Below are 24,542 nucleotides of genomic sequence, written 5' to 3'. Positions count from 1 at the left end.
ATAAATACGGAAAATTCCGTCAAACTAATACAGTAGCCTACATTATGCCCTATTTTTACAGATTTTTTAAATTCATTTTTTTTATTTGCAGTTCTATTCCTTGTGTGTTAGAGTTTGGGGTTCTTTATTCCCGCCTTTTTGTTTTCAAAATCTGTAACCGTCAATGCCACCTCATTAGGCTACTGTACTGATTTTCTGGAGCTCAGCACTTTCAACAGGTAACGTTACATTATTTCTTTCTTACAATGTCTATACATTTTAACTTTCCTGCAAATCATGTGTTTTTCTTTTTTTAGTTTAACGTGTGTGACCAGCTCTGTTCAGATAGGGTAACGTTATCTTCTCTTCTCCATTAAGTAAGTAACAGATTTATGATCCATATTGTTAGATTCTTTTTAAATTATTACTCTATGCATAAACATACCCAGACCAAAAAAAAAACTTTACATCACTTTTTCCTTTTAACATTGTAAAGGGCTCATACTGTCCATTTTTGCTAACTTTGGCCTCCGTAAACATAATTGTTTTTACATTGTACAATATTCTGTATACAAAGTGTTTGTGTGTGTATATATTGTGTCTTTCTTACTACATATAACTAAACATGTCAAACAACTATTGCTGAATTTACTTTTATTACAAGTACATCTAATACAGTTTATACTTTTATATATGTTTTGAGCCAGACTCTTTGAATTTTAACACAATAAAGTTTTGATACAGTTTCCATACTTTATATCAGTAAAGTTACCAGTTGTAAATGCTTTTAAAGCTTGGAGATTTAATGCTTTAGATCATTCTAAGTCTTTTTGATGTCCTTTTTCAGCTGTCAAATGGCAACAGCTCATCTAGACCAACACTTTCCACATTTCTACTATTTTCACACCTGACTGACCTTCCAAACTATCACGGAATTGTGCTGAAGTTTTTCACCCTGTGTTTAAGGCTCTGCTTTTTTCTCCCTTTGCGATGTTCTTGCCTGTCAAGCTGTATTAGTGTCCTCTCAAAATAAGTCATTTAGAAGAACCTTAGCTGAGCAGCCTCTGAACCCCATTAAAAGCTTGGAGCTCAGAGCCCAGAAGCCTTTGTCTCTTCAGCCTGCAGGATTAGTGGAGATTTGCTGCTAAGAAAAAAAAGTAGTTATTTCATGGCACTTTCATGATGAAACCTGGCCAAAGCTGTGTTGGCTGGGAGGATTAGAGCCACACAAAGACGCTGGTTGTGTGTGACCCCCTCCCCGAAAACCACCGCCCCGGTGCAATGCCCCCTCCAAACCCCAAACACACACCATCCCCACCTCATAACTCCGGCTCAGTCCGTAATGAGAGCTGAGTTTTCATCTCCTGCCCACTAAAATTGCGTTTCGGCTTTACCCCCGACCCACTCAACAGCTTTAAAGAGACCACAAAGTGGTGGATGCATCTGGAATTTTCTCATTCGGATGTTTATTTACATAGGTGTAATTGGATGCAAACCCATTAATTTGTCTTAGTGCCTAGCTATATTCAGGAGGTTTGGGCCCTGTCTGTTGAGTTTAAGGGGTTTAGAGGATGTGTGCTAGTGGATCCACTTTCAAAGACACAGATTAGCAGCATTAAAACACAGACCAGCCGAGGGTAAACTCATTAAAGTGTTTCAAACTCATAAAATATCTTTTTGCTTAATATCGCTCAGTTTTAATCAGTTTTTCTTAAACACACACACAAAAAATGACATGCAAAAAGTAAAAGGATAAATTAATAATTAAGAGAATTTAAGAGAACTAGTATTGAGGAAAAACCTAGGACACTGGTAGTAGGCCTATTGAGGAACATCTAGGACACCTGGGGCACGCGCGGTAGATACGCCGTAGCCTTTGCATAGTCGCGTAGCATAGTCATGTACCATATGCTGTACCATTAGCCGTACCCTGATGCGCACATCCCCAAAAATGTAACTACACATCGCAATGACACAGACCGCAAGATCTGTCATTGGTCGGCTTGGTAGCATCGCACTTCCTCCTATGCATTTCCGCCGTGTTCTTCTGCACTGCCCGGTAAGGCTAAACTCAACACAGTGGAACATAGAAACCCCACCATCAATACCGTTTTGGCGGTGTAATTGCAGAGCAATGCAGACAGAATGCAGAAGTATAAACATTCACAACGGTGTCAGCTCCATGCCTACAACGTACACTACAGCATACACTTGACGCAGCAGTAAAAATTGGCCTTAAAGGTCCCGTTGTTCGTGATCCCATGTTTCAAACTTTAGTTAGTGTGTAATGTTGTTAGAGTATAAATAAAATCTGTAAAATTTTAAAGCTCAAAGTTCAATGCCAAGCGAGATATTTTATTTAACAGAAGTCGCCTACATCGAACGGCCAGTTTGGACTACATCCCTCTACTTCCTTCTTTAATGACGTCACTAAAACAGTTTTTTGACTAACCTCCGCCCACAGGAATACACAAGAGTTGCGTTTGTAGAGTGTGTTTGTCGCCATGTCGTCGAAACGCTGTTATTTTCATCCCGCAGTCCAATCACCGGGTCTGATTCCGGCTCAAATTGATAGGGTAAAATTAAAGACATGTTTACAATAACACTGAGCGCGTGCATCTCCACGTTATGGTAAGAGGTGTGACCTTTCCGGGCAAGATGCGCTAAACTGCTGTCAAATCACAACACAGGAACCGCTGGCACAATCAGAACTCGTTACGTATTTCTGAAGGAGGGACTTCATAGAACAAGGAAGTCATCAGCCTGTTTTTATGACAGTGGAAACATCGGTATACAGATAAGTAAATTATGTGAAAAATACTGTGTTTTTTTACACGCGAAACATGAACACATGTTATATTGCACACTACAAACACAATCAAAGCTTCAAAAAACCACGAAAAACGGAACCTTTAAGGGGCCATTCACACAAAATGTTTTCCATTCCACTATGCTAAGTGGACGTGTTTGACCGCTGTGCTCGCTCTTTCACACCCTTACGAAAAATAACAATGGAGAAATATAGATGCTCACGACAGCGTCGGCTACAGTGGAATGGAAAACAAACAGAATGCGTTTTCCATTCCACTGTGCTGCTTTTTCATAGTTCTTTAATGTAAACATGCTAAATGGACCGTTGTGCTCGCATCTCGCTGCTTTTGCACCTTTACGATAAATAACAATGGTTTTATAGTAAAAGTGAAGTAACCATTTTTTTTTTTTTTTTTTTTTTGCAGATTTGGCAGACAGTTTTACTACAAATACCATGGTTACACTATGGTTACCATGGTTTAACTACAATAACCATGTTTTTTTGTGTTTTTTTTAGGGACGTCCAGATCCGATCACATGATCGGAAATCGGGCCCGATCACGTGGTTTCAGACTCGATCGCAATCGGACGTTACCTCCCGATCAGGACTCGGATATATATGTATTAGGGGTTCAACGGTTCTCTGTAAAAAAATCGAAACGTACGGTTCTCCACTTACGGTTCGGTACGCACTTGCACCGCGGTCCATCTCGAATGACGATGCATCTATTGGTTAATATGGTTTGTTTAAAATAGCAACGTGGAAAACAGACATTGTTCAGATAATGTATGTTTCAGTCGATGGATGCACAAAACGTTACAACAACGATAATCAGAAAGCGTGGACAAAACAGTCACTCTTTGTAAACTGTTCACTGCGAGTGCTGTCTGCTCTAATTTCCAGTCATTTACGCCGTCATCACACGGGTGTTGATAGCGCGTGAGCGCAGGTGAGACCTGAACAGCACACGTTGCTATCTGTGTTTAAACTAAACTCATTTAAGCCTTGCTGATTTAAACCTTCAAGAACAAGACGCGAAAGAGAACTCTCACGCGCTGTGAGAAGATTTGTGTGCGCTCATCCGTAGCGCGCACACGCTTATTAAAGTCAGCGCGCAAATACTGAGTTCTCTTTCAAGTCTTGCGCTTCAGCAGACAAATTCATACAAAAATTATGTCAACATGCCCGTCTTGGCGAGTATCCTAGCAAACATAGTCGGTTATGTCTTAAATGAATGTATATTAGTCGAGAAAGACAGCGCATGTGTAACACTATTCCTGCTGCCTGTTTTTAATGTTAAATCAAACAACAAATAACAAAGAAATCACTCACTGCTCTTGACTGAATAGTTTTTGTAACTTCAGTAATGATCATTATTTATAATCATTATTTATTTTATACAGTAAAGATAATATGCAGTGATATTTTATATTTGATTTCTATTTGATTACTGTTAGATACCTGAAAAACCTGAAAAGCACTGTTTCTGGATCTGTTTTTTCGCTCTTCTTTATTCTTTTTTATGTATTATAGAAGTATCGGTTCGGGACTCAGTATCGGTAGATACTCAAAATCAAAAGACTCGGACTCGAGGGCAAAAAAACGTGATCGGGACATCCCTAGTTTTTTTGTAGTAAAACCATGGTTAATTTTCATAAGGTCTGCGTCTCGCGCATGATGCAGCGTTCTAAAATCAAGGCGCTCAAGTAAAAAGAAGTTCAACTTTTAAAAAAACATGTCTCTAGACCTTGCACTTTTTTTTCATTCCACTGACCTGCATCTTGTGCATCTAAACAGCAAAACTGTGTTCTGTGTGAATCGGCCCTAAAAAGCACATCTCTAGACCTTGTGTTTTCCCTGTTTAACTACCAGGCATCTCACATTTAAATGTGAGATGTGAGCAATGGAATGGGAATTTTAACATATTTTAAATTGAGCGGGATGTTTTATAACACTGTGTCATGTGCGAAATGCTGCAAAAGACATGAACACAACGGTCAAACACGTCCGTCTAGATTCTAGTGCATGTCTAGTGCAGCAATGGAAGAGTAGAGTAGTGGAACGCAAAAATGCTTTCTTTGCGTGAACAGGCCCTCAGGATGTAACAAGCAGTTGTTCAGCAAAACTGAACAACGCTTGCCTCATTAAATATTCATGAGCTTTGCACAGAAACTTTCATGTGCTGTAGTTTGTTTCTTTGTCATGTCAAACAGTGACAAAAATGCTGTAATTTAAAAGAAGTGATATTCTTACTGTTATGTCCCAAAAGACAACTCTAGACAAGCTGGATGGCACAGACAGGAATATATCTGATGCAATACAAGTGGATGTGTTCGCCCAATCAAAGATACAATGAAACTATGCAAACAAGACTGCAAACCCGGGGTTTATATGAATGTACAGTGTGATACGTCAATAGCCTTAATTCATAACCAAGGAAAAAGTTTAAACACTGTGAAACATGGGGGGAAAAATTGCCCAGGAATCTGTTAAAGGTGCTAAAGAGGATGTTTTGTTTTATACATTTTTGCAATATTACTTGAAACTGTCTTTACTAACTGATAAAAGACTATTTATTAGGTGCACTGAAAGTAATAATATTAATATACATCATCTGTGCACGAGGTAGGGCCTTAAAAACATCAGCCAATCGTTTACGCGATCATTGCGTAAACGATTGGCCCTCTGGCTTGTCAATCACTGCCGTGACGTTCCTTTTGAGAGACGAGTGCGGCTGCGCTCTCCAGTAACTTTCCACACTCTACAGGCGCCGCATGCAATGTTTTTGTCAGGAGACAGGAGTAACAACTGCAGATTATGAGTTACCTGCGGTGAGTCCGACATAATGAATCCAAAAAACACGACACAGCGAATGCCGGTGGCAAACACTCGTGTTCCAATACGAGTGTTTATGAGTTTTGGGAGGCGTTCCTTTGAAATGTGTTGTGAATAGGGGTGTAAATCGGACAGTTCATCACGATTCGATACAATATCGATTCTCATAGCCAGCGATTCGATATTTTCCGATACGTCAAAAAGTTCTGCGATACGATTACGATACGATTCGATTCGATTAATATTTCGATATTTTGAGCCTATTTTACACAACCAGTTAAATTTTTATTAACTCAACCAAAATATATAACAAACATTTATTTCAAAATTTCACATCCTGAACCCTGATTGGGACATCCACAAATAAAAATTCACACAGTAACTTAATGACACCTTATGGCATGACAACAGTCAAGAAAGTATTTTAGTTCTGTGCTAAAATGTGTAATGTCAAAAAACTGATAAACAAGGAATACATATACACACACACACACACACACACGCATCATTAAAAGACATTTCTTTTAAATGTATAGTGCAGGTTTTTAATGAAGCAACAACATATTATAGGTAGGACAAAACAAGATAGGCTATTAATATTCTTTCATTGTGCAAATTTATTATAAAGGCTCCAATACAGAGCGGCACAAAGCACTTATGCGCATCCCGTGTGCAGAATGATATGCTTGAAGCAACACAGAGTAACAGCGCGTGGCGCTCTTATGCGGCAGTTTATTGACCATATTCTTTTAATAGTTTTAATTTCAGTTACTGTGTCTGTGAAGAACGATTCATAGCACTCTATTCTCCAGTGTTGTGATCTAACGGACACTGAGATGTGTGCGCACTGCTTGCAAGGCTTTAAACACAAGCAAATTATAAACTTTCGTGAAGATTCAGCACTGGCCCGATCGGCCAGTGACAGTTCCATCTACTGTCCCGAGTGTCTTTCACAAGTTCTGAAAGGTAGTTTAAATGAGAATTCATGCGTTGGCGATAATGCATAGACTGATATTGTGTGAAAATGTGGAGAATGTTAAAACAAAGGTGCCTCTATAAATAACCCACAGGTATCGATTTTTTACGCATTGCATCGATGCATCGGATCGTTAGACATTAGATCGATGTATCGATATATATCGATGTATTGTTACACCCCTAGTTGTGAAGGAGGGGGGTTGTTCTTACGCATGCGCTCATTTCAAAAACTCAGTAACAGTCTTTGGATTCTCAGTCGACGAAAAAATCCTCTCTATCACCTTTAAAGGGTTAGTTCACCCAAAAATGAAAATTCTGTCATTAATTACTCACCCTCATGTCGTTCCACACCCGTAAGACCTTCATTCCTCTTCAGAACACAAATTAAGATATTTTTTATATCTTATAGATATTTTATAGATATTATAGATAATTTTCAACAGTATCTAGTGATGGGCGATTTCAAAACACTGCTTCATAAAGCTTCGAAGCGTTATGAATCTTTTGTTTCGAATCAGTGGTTCGGAATGTGCATCAAACTGCCAAAGTCACGTCATTACTTCATAAGTGTTTTGAAATTTCAGTGGTTCACCACTGGGGGGCGTGACTTTGGCAGTTTGATACACGCTCCGAATCACTGATTCGAAACAGAAGATTCGTAAAGCTTCGAAACTTCATGAAGCAGTGTTTTGAAATCAACATCACTAGATGTTGTTGAATAAAGTCGTTTTTTTTTGGCACACAAAAAGTATTTTCGTCGCTTCATAACATTAAGGTTGAACCACTGTAGTCACATGAACTGAAGTCTTTAGTAGCTTTCTGGGCATCTGCAGTTTTAATTATCTTGCTGTCAATGGAGGCCTCACTGAGCCATCAGATTTTATCAAAAAGATCTTAATTTGTGTTCTGAAGATGAATGAAGGTCTTAAGGGTGTGGAACAACATGAGGGTGAGTAATTAATGACAGAATTTGAATTTTTGGGTGAACTAAGCCTTTAACACAATTTAAAATGCGAAAATCCCTGAAGATTTTAACAGGGTTTAGACTTTATGTAAGAAAATAAATGTGTACAATAATGTTATTGATGGTTTTGAGTGCTAGTAGCACACTGAGTTTAAGGAAACTTTTGCTCTTTTGTACTGCAGAATGGCCTTTATGAGCAGAATCAGACCTTTTATCTCAATGGACTTTCTAAAGCTGCAGCTAAGTGAAAGCGTTTTAATATGATTTGGATTGGTTTAAAACTACAGGGGGGCTCTAGAGAAGGACAGAGGGGGTTCATTTAGCCTTTTGAGAGGTTTTGTTTACAGGTCCTGTTTAACAGATGTTGGAGTGAAGAGCAGAATGCTCTCCCTTTCTTTAATTACTTATCAATAGTGGAAATTTGTATTGACAAGCGCCTGTCAAGAGGAGAGCTTTGTAGTTGTCAGTTATCTGAGAGAGAGCCGCTTAACCAAGAGGCCCCTCAGACACTCGCTGGATCGATCCCAGCGCAGCACAATTGGCTCTCAGGGCAGCTCTGTGTGGACAGGAGTGTGTGACGGGGGCCTCAGAAGAAGTGCTGTGGGACTAAAGACTTCTTCAGAGGGGGAAATCGATGTGGCTAGCTTGGCCTCTGACCCTGCGCAGTGAGGGTCCAGAAGCGTGAGGTCAGTGGCACAGTTTAAGCTCCAGTAAGAGGCACCCAGAGATATTCTCAAAAGAGCCTCTGAACATGCAAACACAAAAGCTATCGAACTCAAAAAAAAAAAAAAAAAAAAAAAAAAAAAAAAAGCACTGCAGGAGTAAAACGTACACCACATGTTTACCCTAATAATGGACTGATCCTCACTTATCAACTGTTTATCTACTAGTTAACTCATGAACTAGTAAAATCATGTATGAAGGAGCTTTAAATAAATTCCAATCTATGAATTCCTGAAATGTAGCAATGTTTTAGTATTTTTTTTTTTTTTGGTCAATATAGTGTTTGGTGCAGAAATAACATATACATTATATTACATTATATATATTACAATTTTTGGGTGGGCCAACCTGTAACCTATAACACAAAAGACTACATAGGAAAAATGTTTCATCAAAATGTATCAATATATCTATCTATCATCTTATTTTCAAACTTTTACTTGAAAAATAATCACTTATATAGTGACTATTTTTGCAAGCAATAATTGGAAAATCAAATCATCCCCTTGGAATTATAAGGTTCTATCTGACATTTTTGTCGAAATTGAGTTATTCACATATTCTTATTCTGTGACAAATTATTTACATTATGTGATGCTTTTTAGTGTGTACATTTTGGGACTTTTTATTTAGAAAAGGTTCTGTATACAGAGTTGAATGGAATGCAAACACTTTGAAGCTCAATATCTCAAAACTGCTCAGAATGCAGATAGAACCTTATAATTCCAAGGGGATGAAATACTAATTTTGCAAAACAATAAAACTAATATGCTAAAAACGTTATGGCCAAACTCACAAAAGATTGGTATCTCTAAAAAGGATGTTCACATTAAAATGTAGTCACAGAGAAATATTATTAATAATAAAAACAAGAACAACAAATAAAATAATTATCTAGAATAAATTACATTTACAAACTATTTTACTTTAATTTTAAGATATTTAATCCAAACAGCTCAACAACACAAGACAAACAGCCATGTTGCATGCAAATTCAAAAACTAAAACAGCAGTTTAACAAGTAGATAGTGAATGATTCAGTGATCTTTCAGCACAAATTAAATTGCATATGTAGCCAAATAAAACAAACCCTACAATAACATTTGCAAAATTTGTTTGAGCCCTTAACTAAACAACCCATAAAATCTGTTTTATGCTTTACCAGCATGAACCCAACGAACATAAAAAACAAACTACCCTGTTTTGAAATAAAGTGTTGAGTAACAAAAGTAATTGAACAGATTAATCTCATACAAAGCAGAGCAGAGACACTCAAGTGAAAGCTTTTTTGAGTCTCTGTGGACCCAAATTTAAACAAAAACTCTTAAACCATGGCATGAGTCTGGCTAATGGATCAATATTGGGAATAATTGGAGGATCAAGCGCCTAATTAGGTGACAAGATTGTACAATGAGCCAATGACCTATGATATGCGATTAGCATAAACCATTCTTTCAGGTCGGAGGTTGTTACTGGTTTACCTATCTTGCTTAGTGTTGCTCACAAAATGCACGAATTTATAAACTGATCTCATTATATAAAAACTGATGAATGTTATTGTATATTAAATATCAAACCAAGTGGTAAAAGCACTACAGTTTGCCCATGAGCGTCCCAACTCTCTCGGGTGACTCCCAGCAGTCAAAGGTGATCAGAAGAGCTACTGATCGAACTTGATAATGAAGAAGACTTTAAGCTGTTTCACTGCACATGCTCAAATCTTTAAATCACTCAGTAAACACAGTGAGAGCCACCCCCCTTCCTGGCCACCCGGACATTGTGCGAGATATTGATCCTGCCGTAGTTTTTAATACCTGGGGTCCGGGACTGTGACATGAGATGGCTGGGGCCCAGGGTAAACACATGGGCCTGGGGTGAGCGGGATACAATAGACCTCCTCTCTATGCCTCCACAGGCTCTTTGTGTCATTTTGTTGTCCGAGAAAACAGCTGCTGAAGAAAGAGTTCTTAGCCAGGCACCTGCTGGAAAAGGTCTCATATACAGACATACAAATAACTGGAGGAAGATGGTGAAGTGGAACAGACAGGTTAGGATAAAGGGTCAGAGAATATTCTCAGTCAAAAGCTTGACATCCGCATGTGTTTAGAAATTCACTTGGACACACACTTCTCACAGACTGTCCACTGAACAGTGAATATATAATAATGTTCAAAAATTTGGGGTCGGTAAGATTTTTTTATGTTTATGAAAGAAGTCTCTTGTGTGCACCAAGGATGCATTTATGTGATAAAAATACAGTAAAGCAGTAATATTGTGGAATATTACTGCATACAAAAAAAAAATATATATTTATTTATTAAATGTGATTTATTCTGGTGATGAATTTTCAGCATCATTACTTCAGTCCTCAGTGTCACATGATCCTTCAGAAATCATTCTAATATGCTGAATTTGAAAAGTACTAATTTAAAAACAAAATCTTGCTGACCATAAACTTTTGAATGGTAGTGTATTTGTTAGTGGTAGTATATAAACTCTTTATATTATGTAATATATGAATGCTAAGGTAGGAGTAACCATTTTTTTTTAAAATAAAATTTATAGCTTTTAATAGAAAACTAAACAACTACAAAAACAGCTTAGATACAACTTATTTACAGCTCATGGCATTAATGTGAACTCATTTAATAACATTCCAAAACACTGTACAGCCATCTTTAGTTTTGACAATTATTGAAAGTTATGCATTTTTATATCTTGATGTGTTTAAAGTGGCAGGCCTGCACAAATGACATGACATTTAGTGTGTCAATTTATAAAGTACTTCATTTTATAGATTAAATGACCTAATACAAATTAAACTAACAAGTAAATCAAAATAAACAGTTTTTTTTTTTTTTTTTTTTTTCAAATTGTCCCGTCAGCTCATGAATTACGTGAACAAATCACTAACAAATTTGAATGTGTAAATAAATTGTACTAATTTGAGTACAGATAATAATACTGAGTCTGGCTTATAAGACAAATGTCAGGAAAATTTTTGTTTTACATATTTGCAGCTACACAGAAAGCGATTTTCAGTGTGTGTGGATTGCTATACATTATTACTAGAGGAAGTGACATCACGTCAGTGCTGAAAAACATGGTTTCAAGTATAATTGTGGATTTAATATACAACTATATACTTAGAGTGCAACACAGACCTTCCAGGAACGACACCTGGAGCCACATCACCTAAAGTGAACATTAAAACACCATCAAAACTCATGATTTGGGAGGGCTAGGGTTCTTGAAAACTTAAAAATACTGCTGGGGAAAAAAAATACATAGGGAATACTTTAACTCATCAAAAGGTCAATTACCCCAATCACCCCAGCCCAATCCATGTCCACTTCTTGTGATAATTACAGCCATAACTAGGTCTGTTTTAGCATGGTGTGAATTAGGATTGCTTGTTTGATAGGGCACTAGCTCTAGTTGCTAGGAGCCATGGAGGTCTGGGCTTTGCAATCTGTCACGTTATTCCCACAGGTCTCCTCCCCTTTGTGAAAGTCCTTCTCTTTCATTCCCCATCATTCAAACTGCAGCATTTACTCTGACGGAGTTTATCCAACCCATGTGACGCACGGCCCATTATGAAGAGTTTCAGTGACTCTTCCTCTATGACACTCTGTTCTTCAAAGATCATTCCAGGTCATAACATGGTGAGAGAGAACTGGCAGGGTCAGAGGTCATCTCTTCACCTTGGCATCCTCTTTGATCTTCCAGATCATGAGTTCCATGCAGGCCCGGGCATCCTCACTGGAGTCATGCCCCCCCACTGTAAAGAGACAGGAAACACACATACAGTCCAGAGGGTGTTATTTAGAGCCTTTATATGTGTTGCGTGTTATTATCAAACTAAAAACTTTCTTCAAATCTTAGATCAACCAAGAAAAGACACGTGGGTTTGATAACAGTATTATTATGAAACATTCCTTAAACAGCTAAATAAAACGGAAGGCGAATCTCATATCCAGGCCAGATTAAAAACAAAACAAAACATGAAAGTATATTTTGCTGATAGAAAATTAAGCCCATTTTAAGCACAATTAAGAATTCCAAATTCTTAGTAATGTAATGATATTTAATTTCAATGTGTAAAGTATTTATTCATTGTGATATCATGGTAGTACTGAATTTAATTTATGCTCAATAAAAAAAATAAAAATACATTATTATATATAGTGTCCAGCAGGGTTATTATAGTTAACCGAAAATAAAACTATATAAAAAAATCTGTTGCTTGACATAAAATAAATGTTATCTGAATTAAATAAAATACAAAAACGTAAATTATTTTATTTCAGCGATTTATCATTTTCATTTAGTTTAACTTGATGTACTAAAATAACTAAAACTGAAATAAAAATTAATAAAAACTAAACTTAAAATTAATAAAAATTAAAACAGAAAATATAAAAACTAATTCAAAATATTAAAAAAAAAACTATATTAGTATCTCAATGATATTAAAATAACACTGGTGCCCAGAGAGTAATGGGACAATAATAATGACAGTATCACAATGTTAAAAAAAAAAAATCATAACGGCCATTAAAAATAAGCCTAATTTTCTTAATGCATAATACAATTTGACTTTTTTGGGGGGTGAAATATATCCTGTTAATATTTTGGTGGGTTTGACCCAAGAAAGCTGATACTGATGATGCAGATTAGTGCAGATTAACATCCTCACCACTGTCCTGTATGATGCGTTTGAGGTAGTCGGCCATAAGGTTGCGCAGGGCACGTTTGTAAGGCAGACCCAGGCGGTGAGGAAACACAATAGCGGTGTCCACGACTACACTGTGAATAAGCTAGTAAACAGAGAACAGATAGCACCATTATGTTAATAAATATTCATTAAAAGACAAAAAATGGCACTGTTTTCTATTTTAATATAGTTGTAATGCAATTTATTCCTGTGATGGTAAAGCTGAATTTTCAGCATCATTACTCCAGTCTTCAGAGGCACATGATCCTTCAGAAATCATACTAATATGCTGATTTGCTGCTCAAGAAACATTTCTTTTTATTATTAATGATAAAAACTGTTTTTGCTGCTTAATGTTTTTGTGGAAGCCGTGATACAAGTTTGGGATTAGTTAAAAAAAAAAAAAGAAGGGAAAAAAGGAATAATTACTTTTATTCAGCAAGGACGCATTAAAATAATCAAAAGTGACAGTAAAGACATTTAATGTTGTAAAAGATTTCTATTTCAAATAAATATTGTTCATTAAAGTTTCCATTCATCAAAGAATCCTGAAAAAAATGTATCACAGTTTTCACAAAAATATTATAATGAGTATTTCTTTTAAAAACAAAAAAAATCTCTATTTTCTGACGGTAGTGTGTGTATATAATCATTTAATCATGAAGGTTATATCCAATACCTCATATACTACTGCCTGCTTGGAATATTTAGGCATCCTATAAAATTGCTGTTTGGAGCAGACTTTTTATCACAAGCACTCTTAAAATTCCTAAAAATGCTATCTAGGTAGGCAGCACACCAGGATTTGGATCATTATAAAGATAGTACAAATAGTGTTTGTGTGAACCTTAAGCGCAAACAGGTCACTCTCAAGACTGTGTCCAATTAGAATGGACTCGGCACTGAACATGCTCAGCAGCACCGCCTGCACATCTCTCAGGGTGATGGTGGTGTTCTCCAGATCATCCTGTGTCACACCTGAAAACCTGGACATAACAGACACAGGTGTAATTGAAATGAAAAACTGAAAGGCAAATGAATGGCAAATCTCTTTTACACAATTCCTACCGTGTGTTGTAATCCACCACTTTGCTCCCTGGCTTGACAAATGTGTCATACACAACTTTGAGGTCAGAGTTAATGACGGTCACTCTGGTCAGCTCCAAACCTTGCTTTGTGTAGCACTATAAAACAAGATGTAGCATTTAGTCAGATTAAATAAAGGTTTAAAGCTGCTTGTAATATCAGCTTTATAAAAATATACACTTTAGCCCACAACTGCATCCTGTTTCCTTCATGAGGCTTTTTATTTCCACCTAAAATAAGTGTGGGTGCATTTGAATAACTGTTATTCTCACCATCTCACAGTCCAAGGCGTAGACACCTGCATTTCCATCTACTGGCAACGGTTTGCTAAAAGTCTTCACAAAACCATCCAAGGACTCTTTGCGGCCATCTTGTACATGTTGCTGAAGAAAAATAGAAAAGCAAAAACAGTTATTCTAATCCTTCAGAGACTTATACGCATTACTTAACATGCTTTTCAGTATGATACTTACTCTAAACACCTTCTTAAAAGCTTTGCCTGCTTCAACCAGTGGATTCAACTAGCAAAAGCCTTCTAGATGCCTTAACGTAGTGTGTACGACCTTTTTTATCTTATGTACCCGAACAAAAATATCTTATTTTAGATTGTAGAAAAGTTTGTTGGAGAAGATGACCCAAGATGAGACCTACTTTACACACTTCACATCCAGGAGAACCAACCGCACCAGAGCAGCAGCTGTAAAGGGTCTCCCAACCTCCTGGAACTATGCAAGACACACAAAAATGTCAGTGTTAGGTGTGACAAATACACTAAATATGCACTAAAAATACATGAAGCAGCTGCACCGCCATTGTAGAATCTCATCCCACGTCTCATACGTACACATACCCACCTCTGTTTCTGCGTAATCTTCCCCAGTGGTGACTGCACTCCTCCTTACGCACACAGCTGCCATTAGCGTTTATCTTGTACTCGGCACCACATCGACTACAGATTTTGGAAAAAGCTGAGGAATACATACAGGGCAATTAATCAAAATCAAAATTGCAAATGTTATGGGAAGGGAAGATATTTTCAAATATAATTCAATGTCATTGTAGTGAGAAGCATTTTAAGTCATCCGTGAGGGGCTGCCACTTTACTTTCACTTTGTTTGTTTAATTTGTGATTAAAGTTTACGTTGCCCCGTAAGTCCTGCCTTTTTTTCCCCTGAACTATCAACTTCGTTATAGTCATGTCATAATAAAAAGTGATGCATTGTGTACATGAAACGAAAAACTGTACTGGCTAATGGGGTGATAAAAGTTTGAGTGTAATGCCATCTAGTGGTTTGGCTCTGAGTTATAGGGTGTAATGTGACCAGTCAGCATCAAAGAAATGGTCAAAATCCATAAAAATAAAACTTACGGTCATTGCTTTTCTTTTCTGGAAGGTTATGGACGACAGCGTGACCCGACATCTCAGGGTGAGGTCTGGGGTAGCCATGCTCTTGCAGCTGTTCTTCAGTCATTGCATACTTTTTCAGTTTTTTATAGAGAATGGCACCTGAAAACCAGCATGATGCACAAACACCTGTAAATTGATTTGCCTCTGGAAATACCCTATAAATATCATTCAGACTGTACAACGATATGAAAATCACCTAGACATGGGTGAGTGAGATTGGAACTGAAAGTGTCTACCACTTTCTGTTGTTATTGGTAACTGAAACTAACACTGTTAAAAATATTTATTTTAAAGGTCCCGTTTTTCGTGTTTTTTTGAAGCTTTGATTGTGTTTATAGTGTGCAATATAACATGTGTTCATGTTTCGCGTGTAAAAAAACACAGTATTTTTCACATAATTTACTTATCTGTATACCGCTGTTTCCACTGTCATAAAAACGGGCTGATGACTTCCTTGTTCTATGAAGTCCCTCCTTCAGAAATACGTAACGAGTTCTGATTGTGCCAGCGGTTCCTGTGTTGTGATTCGACAGCTCTGAGCGCACCGTGCCCGGAAAAGTCACGCCTCTTACCATAACATGGAGATGCACGCGCTCAGTGTTATTGAAAACATGTCTTTAATTTTACCCTATCAATTTGAGCCGGAATCAGACCCGGTGATTGGACTGCGGGATGAAAATAACAGCGTTTCGACGACATGGCGACAAACACTCTACAAACGCAACTCTTGTGTATTCCTGTGGGCGGAGGTTAGTCAAAAAACTGTTTTAGTGACGTCATTAAAGAAGGAAGTAGAGGGATGTAGTCCAAACTGGCCGTTCGATGTAGGCGACTTCTGTTAAATAAAATATCTGGCTTGGCATTGAACTTTGAGCTTTAAAATTTTACAGATTTTATTTATACTCTAACAACAACATTACACACTAACTAAAGTTTGAAACATGGGATCACGAAGAACGGGACCTTTAATTGTAATAAAGCTGATATAAGAAAAACTTAACCTTAGAAAGCCTAAAGTAACTAATTGAAATGTAAATAGTTAAAGTACTAAAATGACTAAAATTACACCTGAAATAAAAATAAAGCTAAATAGCAATTAAATCGAATAAAAATATGAATAAACACTATAATAGTGTATAAATGAAACTAAAGTGGACGTGAGGTACCTTTAAGATCCACATCCTGCTGTTTGCCGGAGCGGTTGATTGTGTAGCTGGTTGTGGCAGCAAGCCGTCCACCAAGTACTCCTTCATGGGATTGAGCCTTTCTATTCACAGATACAGCCGGGGTCTCTGTGGAACAAACAGCAAAAGAAATATTCATTAACAAATTCATAAATAATACTAGATAAATATTATATATTCTTATTATAAAAAATACATTTGATTTATAATAGAAATACATTTAACATTTTATTTAAAAATTGTGCAACAAATTATATTATAAGCATAGCAATTTGAGTGCAAAAAAATGTTATATTAATTTTAGAATGTCTTCATATTTGGTATGTAAATCTGACAACAGCACTTAAGCTGTATGAACTCCACAAATTTGCTTATTTAATTAGTGTCACTAATACCTAATAATGCAGAATGTTACTTTTTAAAATTTATTTTATATCATAACATTTCTTAGTTTTAATTTACTCAAAATCCTAAAGTGTTTCTTATTTACAGGTATAAATTAGATTCATAAATCCCAGATTTTCAATCTGGTCTCAAACTTTTGGACTCTTTCATGATCAATTAGAGTTTAATAAAAGATCAAAGATCAAGACCCAAAAAAGCAGACAGTAACTACTGTTATTCTCTTGAGAAAGACACTTCTGCCACTTTAGATGAATGTCTACTAAAAATAAATAAATACAAAAGAAATAACAGTATAACAGGAGTACTAATCTGCGTGTGTGTGTTAGACGCACTGAGGGCAGGGGACGTAGGTGTGCTCTTGCTGCGGAGCTTCTTCAGCGTGTTCACAGCTACATTCAGATAGATGTTCTTACTGCTGCTCCTGTCATACACCACCTTCTCTTCCTCCAGAGCCTGGGAGCAAAGAAGGCATCCACAATATACACATCAATCATATATAATGGAGTTGACATTAACTGAAATGGAATTATTGGATGTCATACCATCTGAAAGGCTTCCTGTTCAGAGGAAGAGAGCTTCAGGCACTCATCAATGAATATGTTAAGGTAACGCTGACGGACATTTGTGGGCACCTTGGCCCCAAATTCAGCAGGAATGACAGGACGCTTCATGGCAGAGCTCTGTGATGAGCAGAAAAGAAAGAGTGTTTATTGGGGGCATGCAAAAACACTGTTATTGGACTGTTATAGGCGACATTACCTTCAGAGTAGGGGTATGAGCCACTCTCTTCTGCATTGCAGTGGATGTGGTCTTTGACAGGATGCCTGCCGACGTTTGAGCTTTGACTGAAAGCTGATTTACCGCCACCCTGGTGGGTGACAACACCTGACTGCTGGCATTAGCTAGTCCTAATAAAAAATAAAAAAAACACTCAATGAGAAAGGTGCCTAACACTTAATCCTGCTGTAACTGATTAAATGTAGGACCCCTGCATACCAGGCTTTGAGGAGGGCAGGGAGGCAGTTGGCCGGTGTGCCACCCGTCGTTTTTCTCCAGGGACCCCCAGTATTGGGTTGGTCGATGCAGACGCAGTCTTTACTGCGGCAGCCAGCTGTGCTGCCTGCTGCTGGGCCTTCTGCATGCGCTGGTAACAGATCTCCTGCGCCGTCATCCTCCGCTGTGTCATCGGCACAGTGTTCAGCGACGCCTCTGACTGAATGAAGAGAATTATTGAAGCAATTATTAAACTGGTCAACTTCAAATTCTCTAATCAACTCTCTAATCATTTAATAATATATGTTTTGAACCCTATTTAGTTGAACTTGCGTTTCCCCCCGACTTCTTAATCTAATTTGCGTTTTGATGTTATTTAGGCACCGAAACGCAGTGTTGGGGAGTAACAATCTAAAAGTAGTGACACTACCTTGCCTACATTTTTTCCATTACAACAACTCAGGTGTTTTCAAAACAGAGAATCTCAATAGAGTAATGACAAGTAAACATGTAAAAGTGTGTGACAACACGCTATAGCTCATTTTTGGCTCATTATATTAATGTTATTCATTTAAGTTATGGTATTTTAAGTTTTATTAGTTGTATTTTGTGTAAATTGATCTGTTAAAATATCTCAATGATATTTTTGTGCCAGGTAATTGGGGACATTATAATTGTCTTTACTGTCTCTTTTGATCAGTTTAATGAGTCCTTGCTGAATAAAAGTATTAATTTCTTCTTCTAAAAAAATCTTACTGAGCTCGAATTTGTGAATAGTATGGTCAATAATCAGTTTAGAAAATGCTACAGATCCTGTCTCGACTTGCTTATAGTCCATTTACAGCTAATATGCAAATATGAAGAGCAGGAAACCAATAACATTTCCAACACTTGCCTTTCCTTGAGCTTTAAAATGTGACACCCTCTTCTTCTGACCAGGAAAGAGAGTAGTTAAAGTGCTTTCCGTTTCTTCATCCTCCTCCTCCTCCTGTTCCCTTGAAGGCTAAAAACACACACACATGAAAGTGAAACTGAAACTGTCAGTTGCAACAGAAAACCCAGAAAATTCCACCACCAGCAAAACAACCCCATAACCCCATAAAAGCATTTTAGAGTAATTAAAATGATTGAAATGATTATCAGAACTAGAGAAATAAAGAAAAAAAACTCCTTGTGGTACCTGCTTAGCTTGTCTCCCTTTGTCTTCCATCTTGACCTCTTTGGATTCATTAAATATGCGCAGACACTCCTCCATAGGGTCCGAGTCATACTCCATCTCATCCTGCAGACAGGAGTAGTCCACTGCTTCATCACCATCACCACCATCATCATTATCCACTTCAGAATCATCCTCTGACGATGACGCATCTTCGGAGGTTTTCCTCTTATTATTAATGAGGCTTCCCCGTTTAAAAGCAGAAGCAGACTTCCTCACTATCCTCTCGTCTTCCTCATCATCCTCTTCTGCACTCTCAGCACCGAACAAATCCACGTGGCTCAGATTCCTCTGTTTGGTCTCTCTTGCCTGTTTGTGATCACGGATCGAGCTGCCTTTTTTACTTTTATCTTTAGTGCTACTGCTGTTGGTACTGCCGCTCCCATGGCTGCTTTTCTTTTTGTCCTTCTCCTTTGCACTGCTCTCAAGTTTTCCATTCTTTTGGTCTTTGAATTTGGATGGCACCTTATCGTTTTTTATAGGTTTGTCTGTTTTGGGTTTCTTGATGTTGCCACTTCCTCTCTCTTTTTCCCTTTGGCTGTGTTCACTCTTTATCTTAACTATCTTCTTGTTCTTTTCATCATTACTCTTTGACTCAGTTCCGTCTTTCCGCACCTTTTCCTTGGACTTACTGCTTCCATCCACAGTCTTACTTTGGTTTTTGTCTTTTTTACTTGAATTTTTTGACGTCTTGTTGACGCTTGAACTTTCCAGCCTTTCTTTTGAACTCTTCTTATTGGAGTCCTTCTCCTCTTTTTTTGGCTTATTAGATTTAATATTTTTCAACTGACTCACAGATATCTTTTTATCTATCTTTTTGTTTGTCCTGTCCACATCCTGGGACTCCACATCATCAGATTCGCTATGTGAGAAGCTATCGTCTATTTTAGACACCTGCTTTTTTTGTTGTCCCATCAAACCCGACTCTCGTTCCTGTTTCAAGCCGATGTTGATCCCCTTGCGCTGCAGGCGGCTTAGGGACGTTGGCCGATATTCTGTTCCGGAACTTTCCTCGTCAGATTCAGAGAAACTTAGAGTGTACTTCGGCACATCTGCCTTAGGTGGCGACGACCTTGGTTTTTTCACCGTTGGAACATATTCCTCATCTTTCCCTTGTTTTTCAGGGTAAAATCTCTTTCTCCCTTCTCCCTCTGAACACAAAGTTCTCTGTTCTTTAAGAGTCGGCTTAGCCGAATAGTTCGACAGCGGGTCATACTCCATGTCCGTTGTTGGTTTGGAATTATCCAGAGTGTATTTACACTTGACACGGGACGGTGGGGGAGGTAACACCTTTTTAATGCTTTTTTTGGAGACAGCGGTGGGCACATACTCCATTGCGCTGGCGTTGCTACTGCTGTTCTCTGAGTCCAAAGTGTATTTGCTGGAGCGGGGGGACGGGGTGTATTCACTTGCTTGGCCCATCTGATAGCTCCCAGGATCATATCCCTGATGGGATGATGCAGAGGGCTTTGGTCTCTTAACAGAGCTCGTGGTGGGCTCATATTCCTGATCTCCAATCCGAGAAAGCTTCTTCTTTTCCCTTTCCATCTCACTGCGAACAGCCTCAATGGCCCGATTGACCAGCTCCAACTCCATGGTGCCCAGGTCCACACCCTGACCCGCCGATGGTGGCTCCCCATTATAATGCTTTTCCGGTCTCACAACCTCTGGACTGAATGGATCATATCCTTGATCTGTAAAGTCACAAGATTAAAATGAAATACAGTGAGAAATCAATCACAGAATCTTAACACTATATGACACACCCTACACACACAAACACACATATATACACATAATATAAATAATTTAATTAAAAAAAATAAATGTAAAAAATACATATTGCACTAATTTCAAACTAACTTAACACACTGCAAACTAAATTTCATACAACAAAAACACATTTCCCAGTTACTTCCTATATTTGAGGGATAAAAGGTTACTGACAACAGTAAAAGCATTTGTACCAAGCTATAAAAAGTATTTACTATTAATACATAAATTGGACTGCCTGACATATGTCAGGACAGATCCACAGTTGAATGCTGTGGCTGTTTTTGTTTCTTTGTTCCACAGCAGAAAGCTTCTATCCATTTAAAGGTACATGAACCAAAATACTATATGAACAAAAGAAAACCTGAGGCCACAAAGACATTTTAATTCACCGTTTGGACTCGCGGAATGCGCTTTAGTCTTTTTGATGTCGTATATCCCAGAGGCGGCTCGTCTTTGTTTGCTGTGTCTGAAGTGACAGTAGGGTCTGCTGCACCCATCTGCACCGGCTTTCCCATTGTTATTCTCACAATAAAACGGGCAGTCAATCCCACGAAAGAACCCCGTAGATCTCAACATTGCGGTTCATAACCACTTTCACTTTATCTGCCTTTTAACTGGTATGTTTTTGACACTACATGCGTGGTTATTTGCATATCCGTATGTTGCCACTTTCTTTCGGACAACAACAGACTTCCTACGACGCCATATTTTATGAGCGACAAACGAACGCGAGGACCCCAGCGAGCGTCGCGTATTTTACGTAATATAGTTGCCCGGATCACCTGCCTGTCGGAATTAGCGTACTGCATTCGTTTGGTGTTTGGAGTCGAGTAGTTACTCGATGAGTTTGTCTTAAAACACGTTAAAAGCGGTTTTAGGCTTTATCATTGAGCCTTATTTTTTTACGCGAGTGACCTGTTTCTTTGTGATTTAAGTGGCGTGGCGTGTGTTACTGAAGGTTTATAGGTGTGACAGAATTTTAATCCGATTTTATAGGTCAGGTGAGTGTAGAGGAGTGCATACATTGAGCATTTTATTTATAATAACTGACAACACACAAAATAGCTTTATTTTACAAGTGAAAAGTAGTCTGCACTTTATTCTTTCCCACTAGAGCCTCTTCTGTCCGTAACAACCTGGAAAACAATTACAAATAAGTTAACCGATGCACTTTGAAATTAAAATTGTGGATCCCGTACAGTCTGTACAAGTCATTACACAAGAAAATGACAATTGCATAGTCCAGGCGCTCTACAAATGACCAATTATAAATACACCATTCAGTTGACATGTATAAAGGTTACAGACATCCTGAGTCCATTGCAAAACGTTGCAAAAAGTCCCAACCTGCCCAGCTTAAACAAGTCAGTCTCTAAAGCAAACTTAAAAAGTAACCAGACAAAGCTGTGGCCCCAGTAAGGGACAATAAACCATCGTAGGCTGGTTCAAAGTAGTTTTTCAATAGGTAGTTATTACAATAATAATTTCTTTGAACACTTATTGCACTTTGAAACAGATCAAGTATTGACTATTGTATTGACTATATAATCAATCTACATTGATTCTAAATGAGTAATTTTTTTTTTTTTTTTACAAATTAACTTCTGCAATAGAAACTATACTCACCTTATACAACAAATACACATGTGCAATTGAGTCCAATAACAAAAGCAATATGTCCAGAGTCAATACAGTCCAAAGCTACTCCTCATTCAGATACTACCAAACAGATTTTCCCCAAATGCTAAAGCCTGTTATAATGCTTTTGAGCAGGTGCACACACCTGAATGCCATCTCAACTCTTAATTAGCAGCACTTCTCAGCCTATTAGAAACAAAGTATAATTAGAATCCATTTGAAATCCTGATTTATCACTGACAAATGACATACCTTTTTAAACATGCTACATATCTTAAGTAACAGGTTAATTACCACTAAACAGTGTCCAGTATCCAATGAGATAGCATTGGTCATTGGTGAAAGAAAGTGCTCATCTAATGGTGCGTTCAAGTCTTCCTGGGAAGTTCGTATGTACGAGGTGGGAAGTCGTGTGTACAACAGTAGGTGCGTTCAAGTCACTTTCGTCGGAGTAAGATGGCGGTGTGCCTTCTCTAAATTAATTACACAAAATAACAACACTTCTGCTTCTAGAAAATGTAGAGCAAAGAATGTGCATTAGTTGTATGTTGCTTTTTTATGTTTTTAATTAATTTATGAAGCCATTGTAAAATTTATTGTTACATATTACATTTTTATATTGTGATGCTATCGTATTTTTGCTTGGAATCAGCTTACTTCGTTGTAAATAGAAAAGTCTGACAATGTCACTGCTAAATACCTGCAAGTATTGTGGTATTTCGCTATGTTTCTGACTGACACGCCCCCAACTCGTATAGATCGGAGCTTAAAGAAAATTACGAGCTTCCCATTGGTATTTACGACATTGTGGTGGCGTTCATGTCGGTTCTGCTCGTAAATACGATCTTTCCGACATGACTTGAACGCACCATAACACTAGAGGGAGACATACCATTATAATAGTCTGATATGAACCTCTGTTATATTCAAGTCTGCATTTTGCTTATTTTTAATAATAATTATTGCACACACCTGGATGCCATCTCAATCAACAATTTTCGAATTAGTGTACATGCAGTTTTATTGTCTCTCTAATTTACGAACTTCAATATTTGAAATTACGTATTTGTTATAAATTAATTTGTCAAAATGCAAGGCCATTAAAATGAAAAAAAAAAAAAATGTTTTTTGTTTTTTTTTAAATGGCTGACAACTTAAAATAAATGGTGACGAGTTAGCATCTAAAATGTCTGCTTTCCCCATTATGCATTTCAAGATAAATTCTTGATATTGAGAAAAAAAAATTGATGTGGTATTTGTCAACTACCCATTCTAGTAATTTTATAAATATACTATGCATTCTATCTATATCAATAATGCTAATATATACAAACATGATTATAAAGACGCTTGATTTATTCACGCTCATACTTGTGAATCTGAGGATACACAGTAGGGTGATCCAAACAGTTTGTTGACTCACTCCCTCTGCATGTTCTTGTTCAACCCACACTTTTACAGTAGGCTGCTAAACTGCTCTGAGATCTCCATGGAAACTGTGGGCTGGCTAACTTTTACAGTGTTTGCATCAGACTTTGTAAAGAAGCAGTCGACCCTGGAAAGTTTAAGTGAAAAAAGCAGCACTTCTCTAGTGATATTTACTTATGAGGTGATGCATGTGACTCATGCAGACTGATAGCCATGATTATGTCAACAGGATCAGTCACTCCAATTGAACCTTTTCTAAGAGACTGATCTTTATTAGAAGTGTCAATGTTTGCAGTATCAGCATGTGATATGAGGCTCGTGATTCCGTGTGAACACAAGCAGAGGTGGGATTGATAAAGTTCAACGTCACAGAGACACTGAAGACGACAAAACAAGAACA

General features: G+C 37.6%; 1 protein-coding gene and 1 long non-coding RNA gene across 2 annotated transcripts; one reads left to right on the top strand and one right to left on the bottom strand.

The window, feature by feature from the left end:
- Positions 1 to 84: 84 nt before the first annotated feature.
- Positions 85 to 1,549, top strand: LOC125280757. The gene is made up of 3 exons (XR_007187739.1): positions 85 to 218; positions 297 to 356; positions 827 to 1,549. It is a non-coding gene; the product is annotated as an uncharacterized LOC125280757 (long non-coding RNA).
- A 9,289-nt stretch (positions 1,550 to 10,838) lies between these two features.
- Positions 10,839 to 21,817, bottom strand: rexo1 (REX1, RNA exonuclease 1 homolog). The gene is made up of 16 exons (XM_048208869.1): positions 21,466 to 21,817; positions 19,265 to 20,994; positions 18,980 to 19,087; positions 18,088 to 18,304; positions 17,851 to 17,999; positions 17,634 to 17,771; positions 17,424 to 17,544; positions 16,669 to 16,794; positions 15,464 to 15,601; positions 14,949 to 15,062; positions 14,746 to 14,819; positions 14,367 to 14,477; positions 14,077 to 14,192; positions 13,856 to 13,994; positions 12,991 to 13,111; positions 10,839 to 12,072 (listed from the first exon to the last, which is right to left on the bottom strand). The coding sequence occupies exons 1-16, from the start codon at positions 21,650 to 21,652 to the stop codon at positions 11,984 to 11,986; spliced, it is 3,678 nt and encodes a 1,225-aa protein (XP_048064826.1). The 5' UTR covers positions 21,653 to 21,817; the 3' UTR covers positions 10,839 to 11,983.
- Positions 21,818 to 24,542: the final 2,725 nt, after the last annotated feature.

The sequence above is a fragment of the Megalobrama amblycephala genome, linkage group LG12, assembly GCF_018812025.1.
Source record: "Megalobrama amblycephala isolate DHTTF-2021 linkage group LG12, ASM1881202v1, whole genome shotgun sequence".
Taxonomy (NCBI): Eukaryota; Metazoa; Chordata; class Actinopteri; order Cypriniformes; family Xenocyprididae; genus Megalobrama; species Megalobrama amblycephala.
Note: the sequence above shows the minus strand (reverse complement) of the source record. Positions and strands in the feature narration are given on the sequence as shown.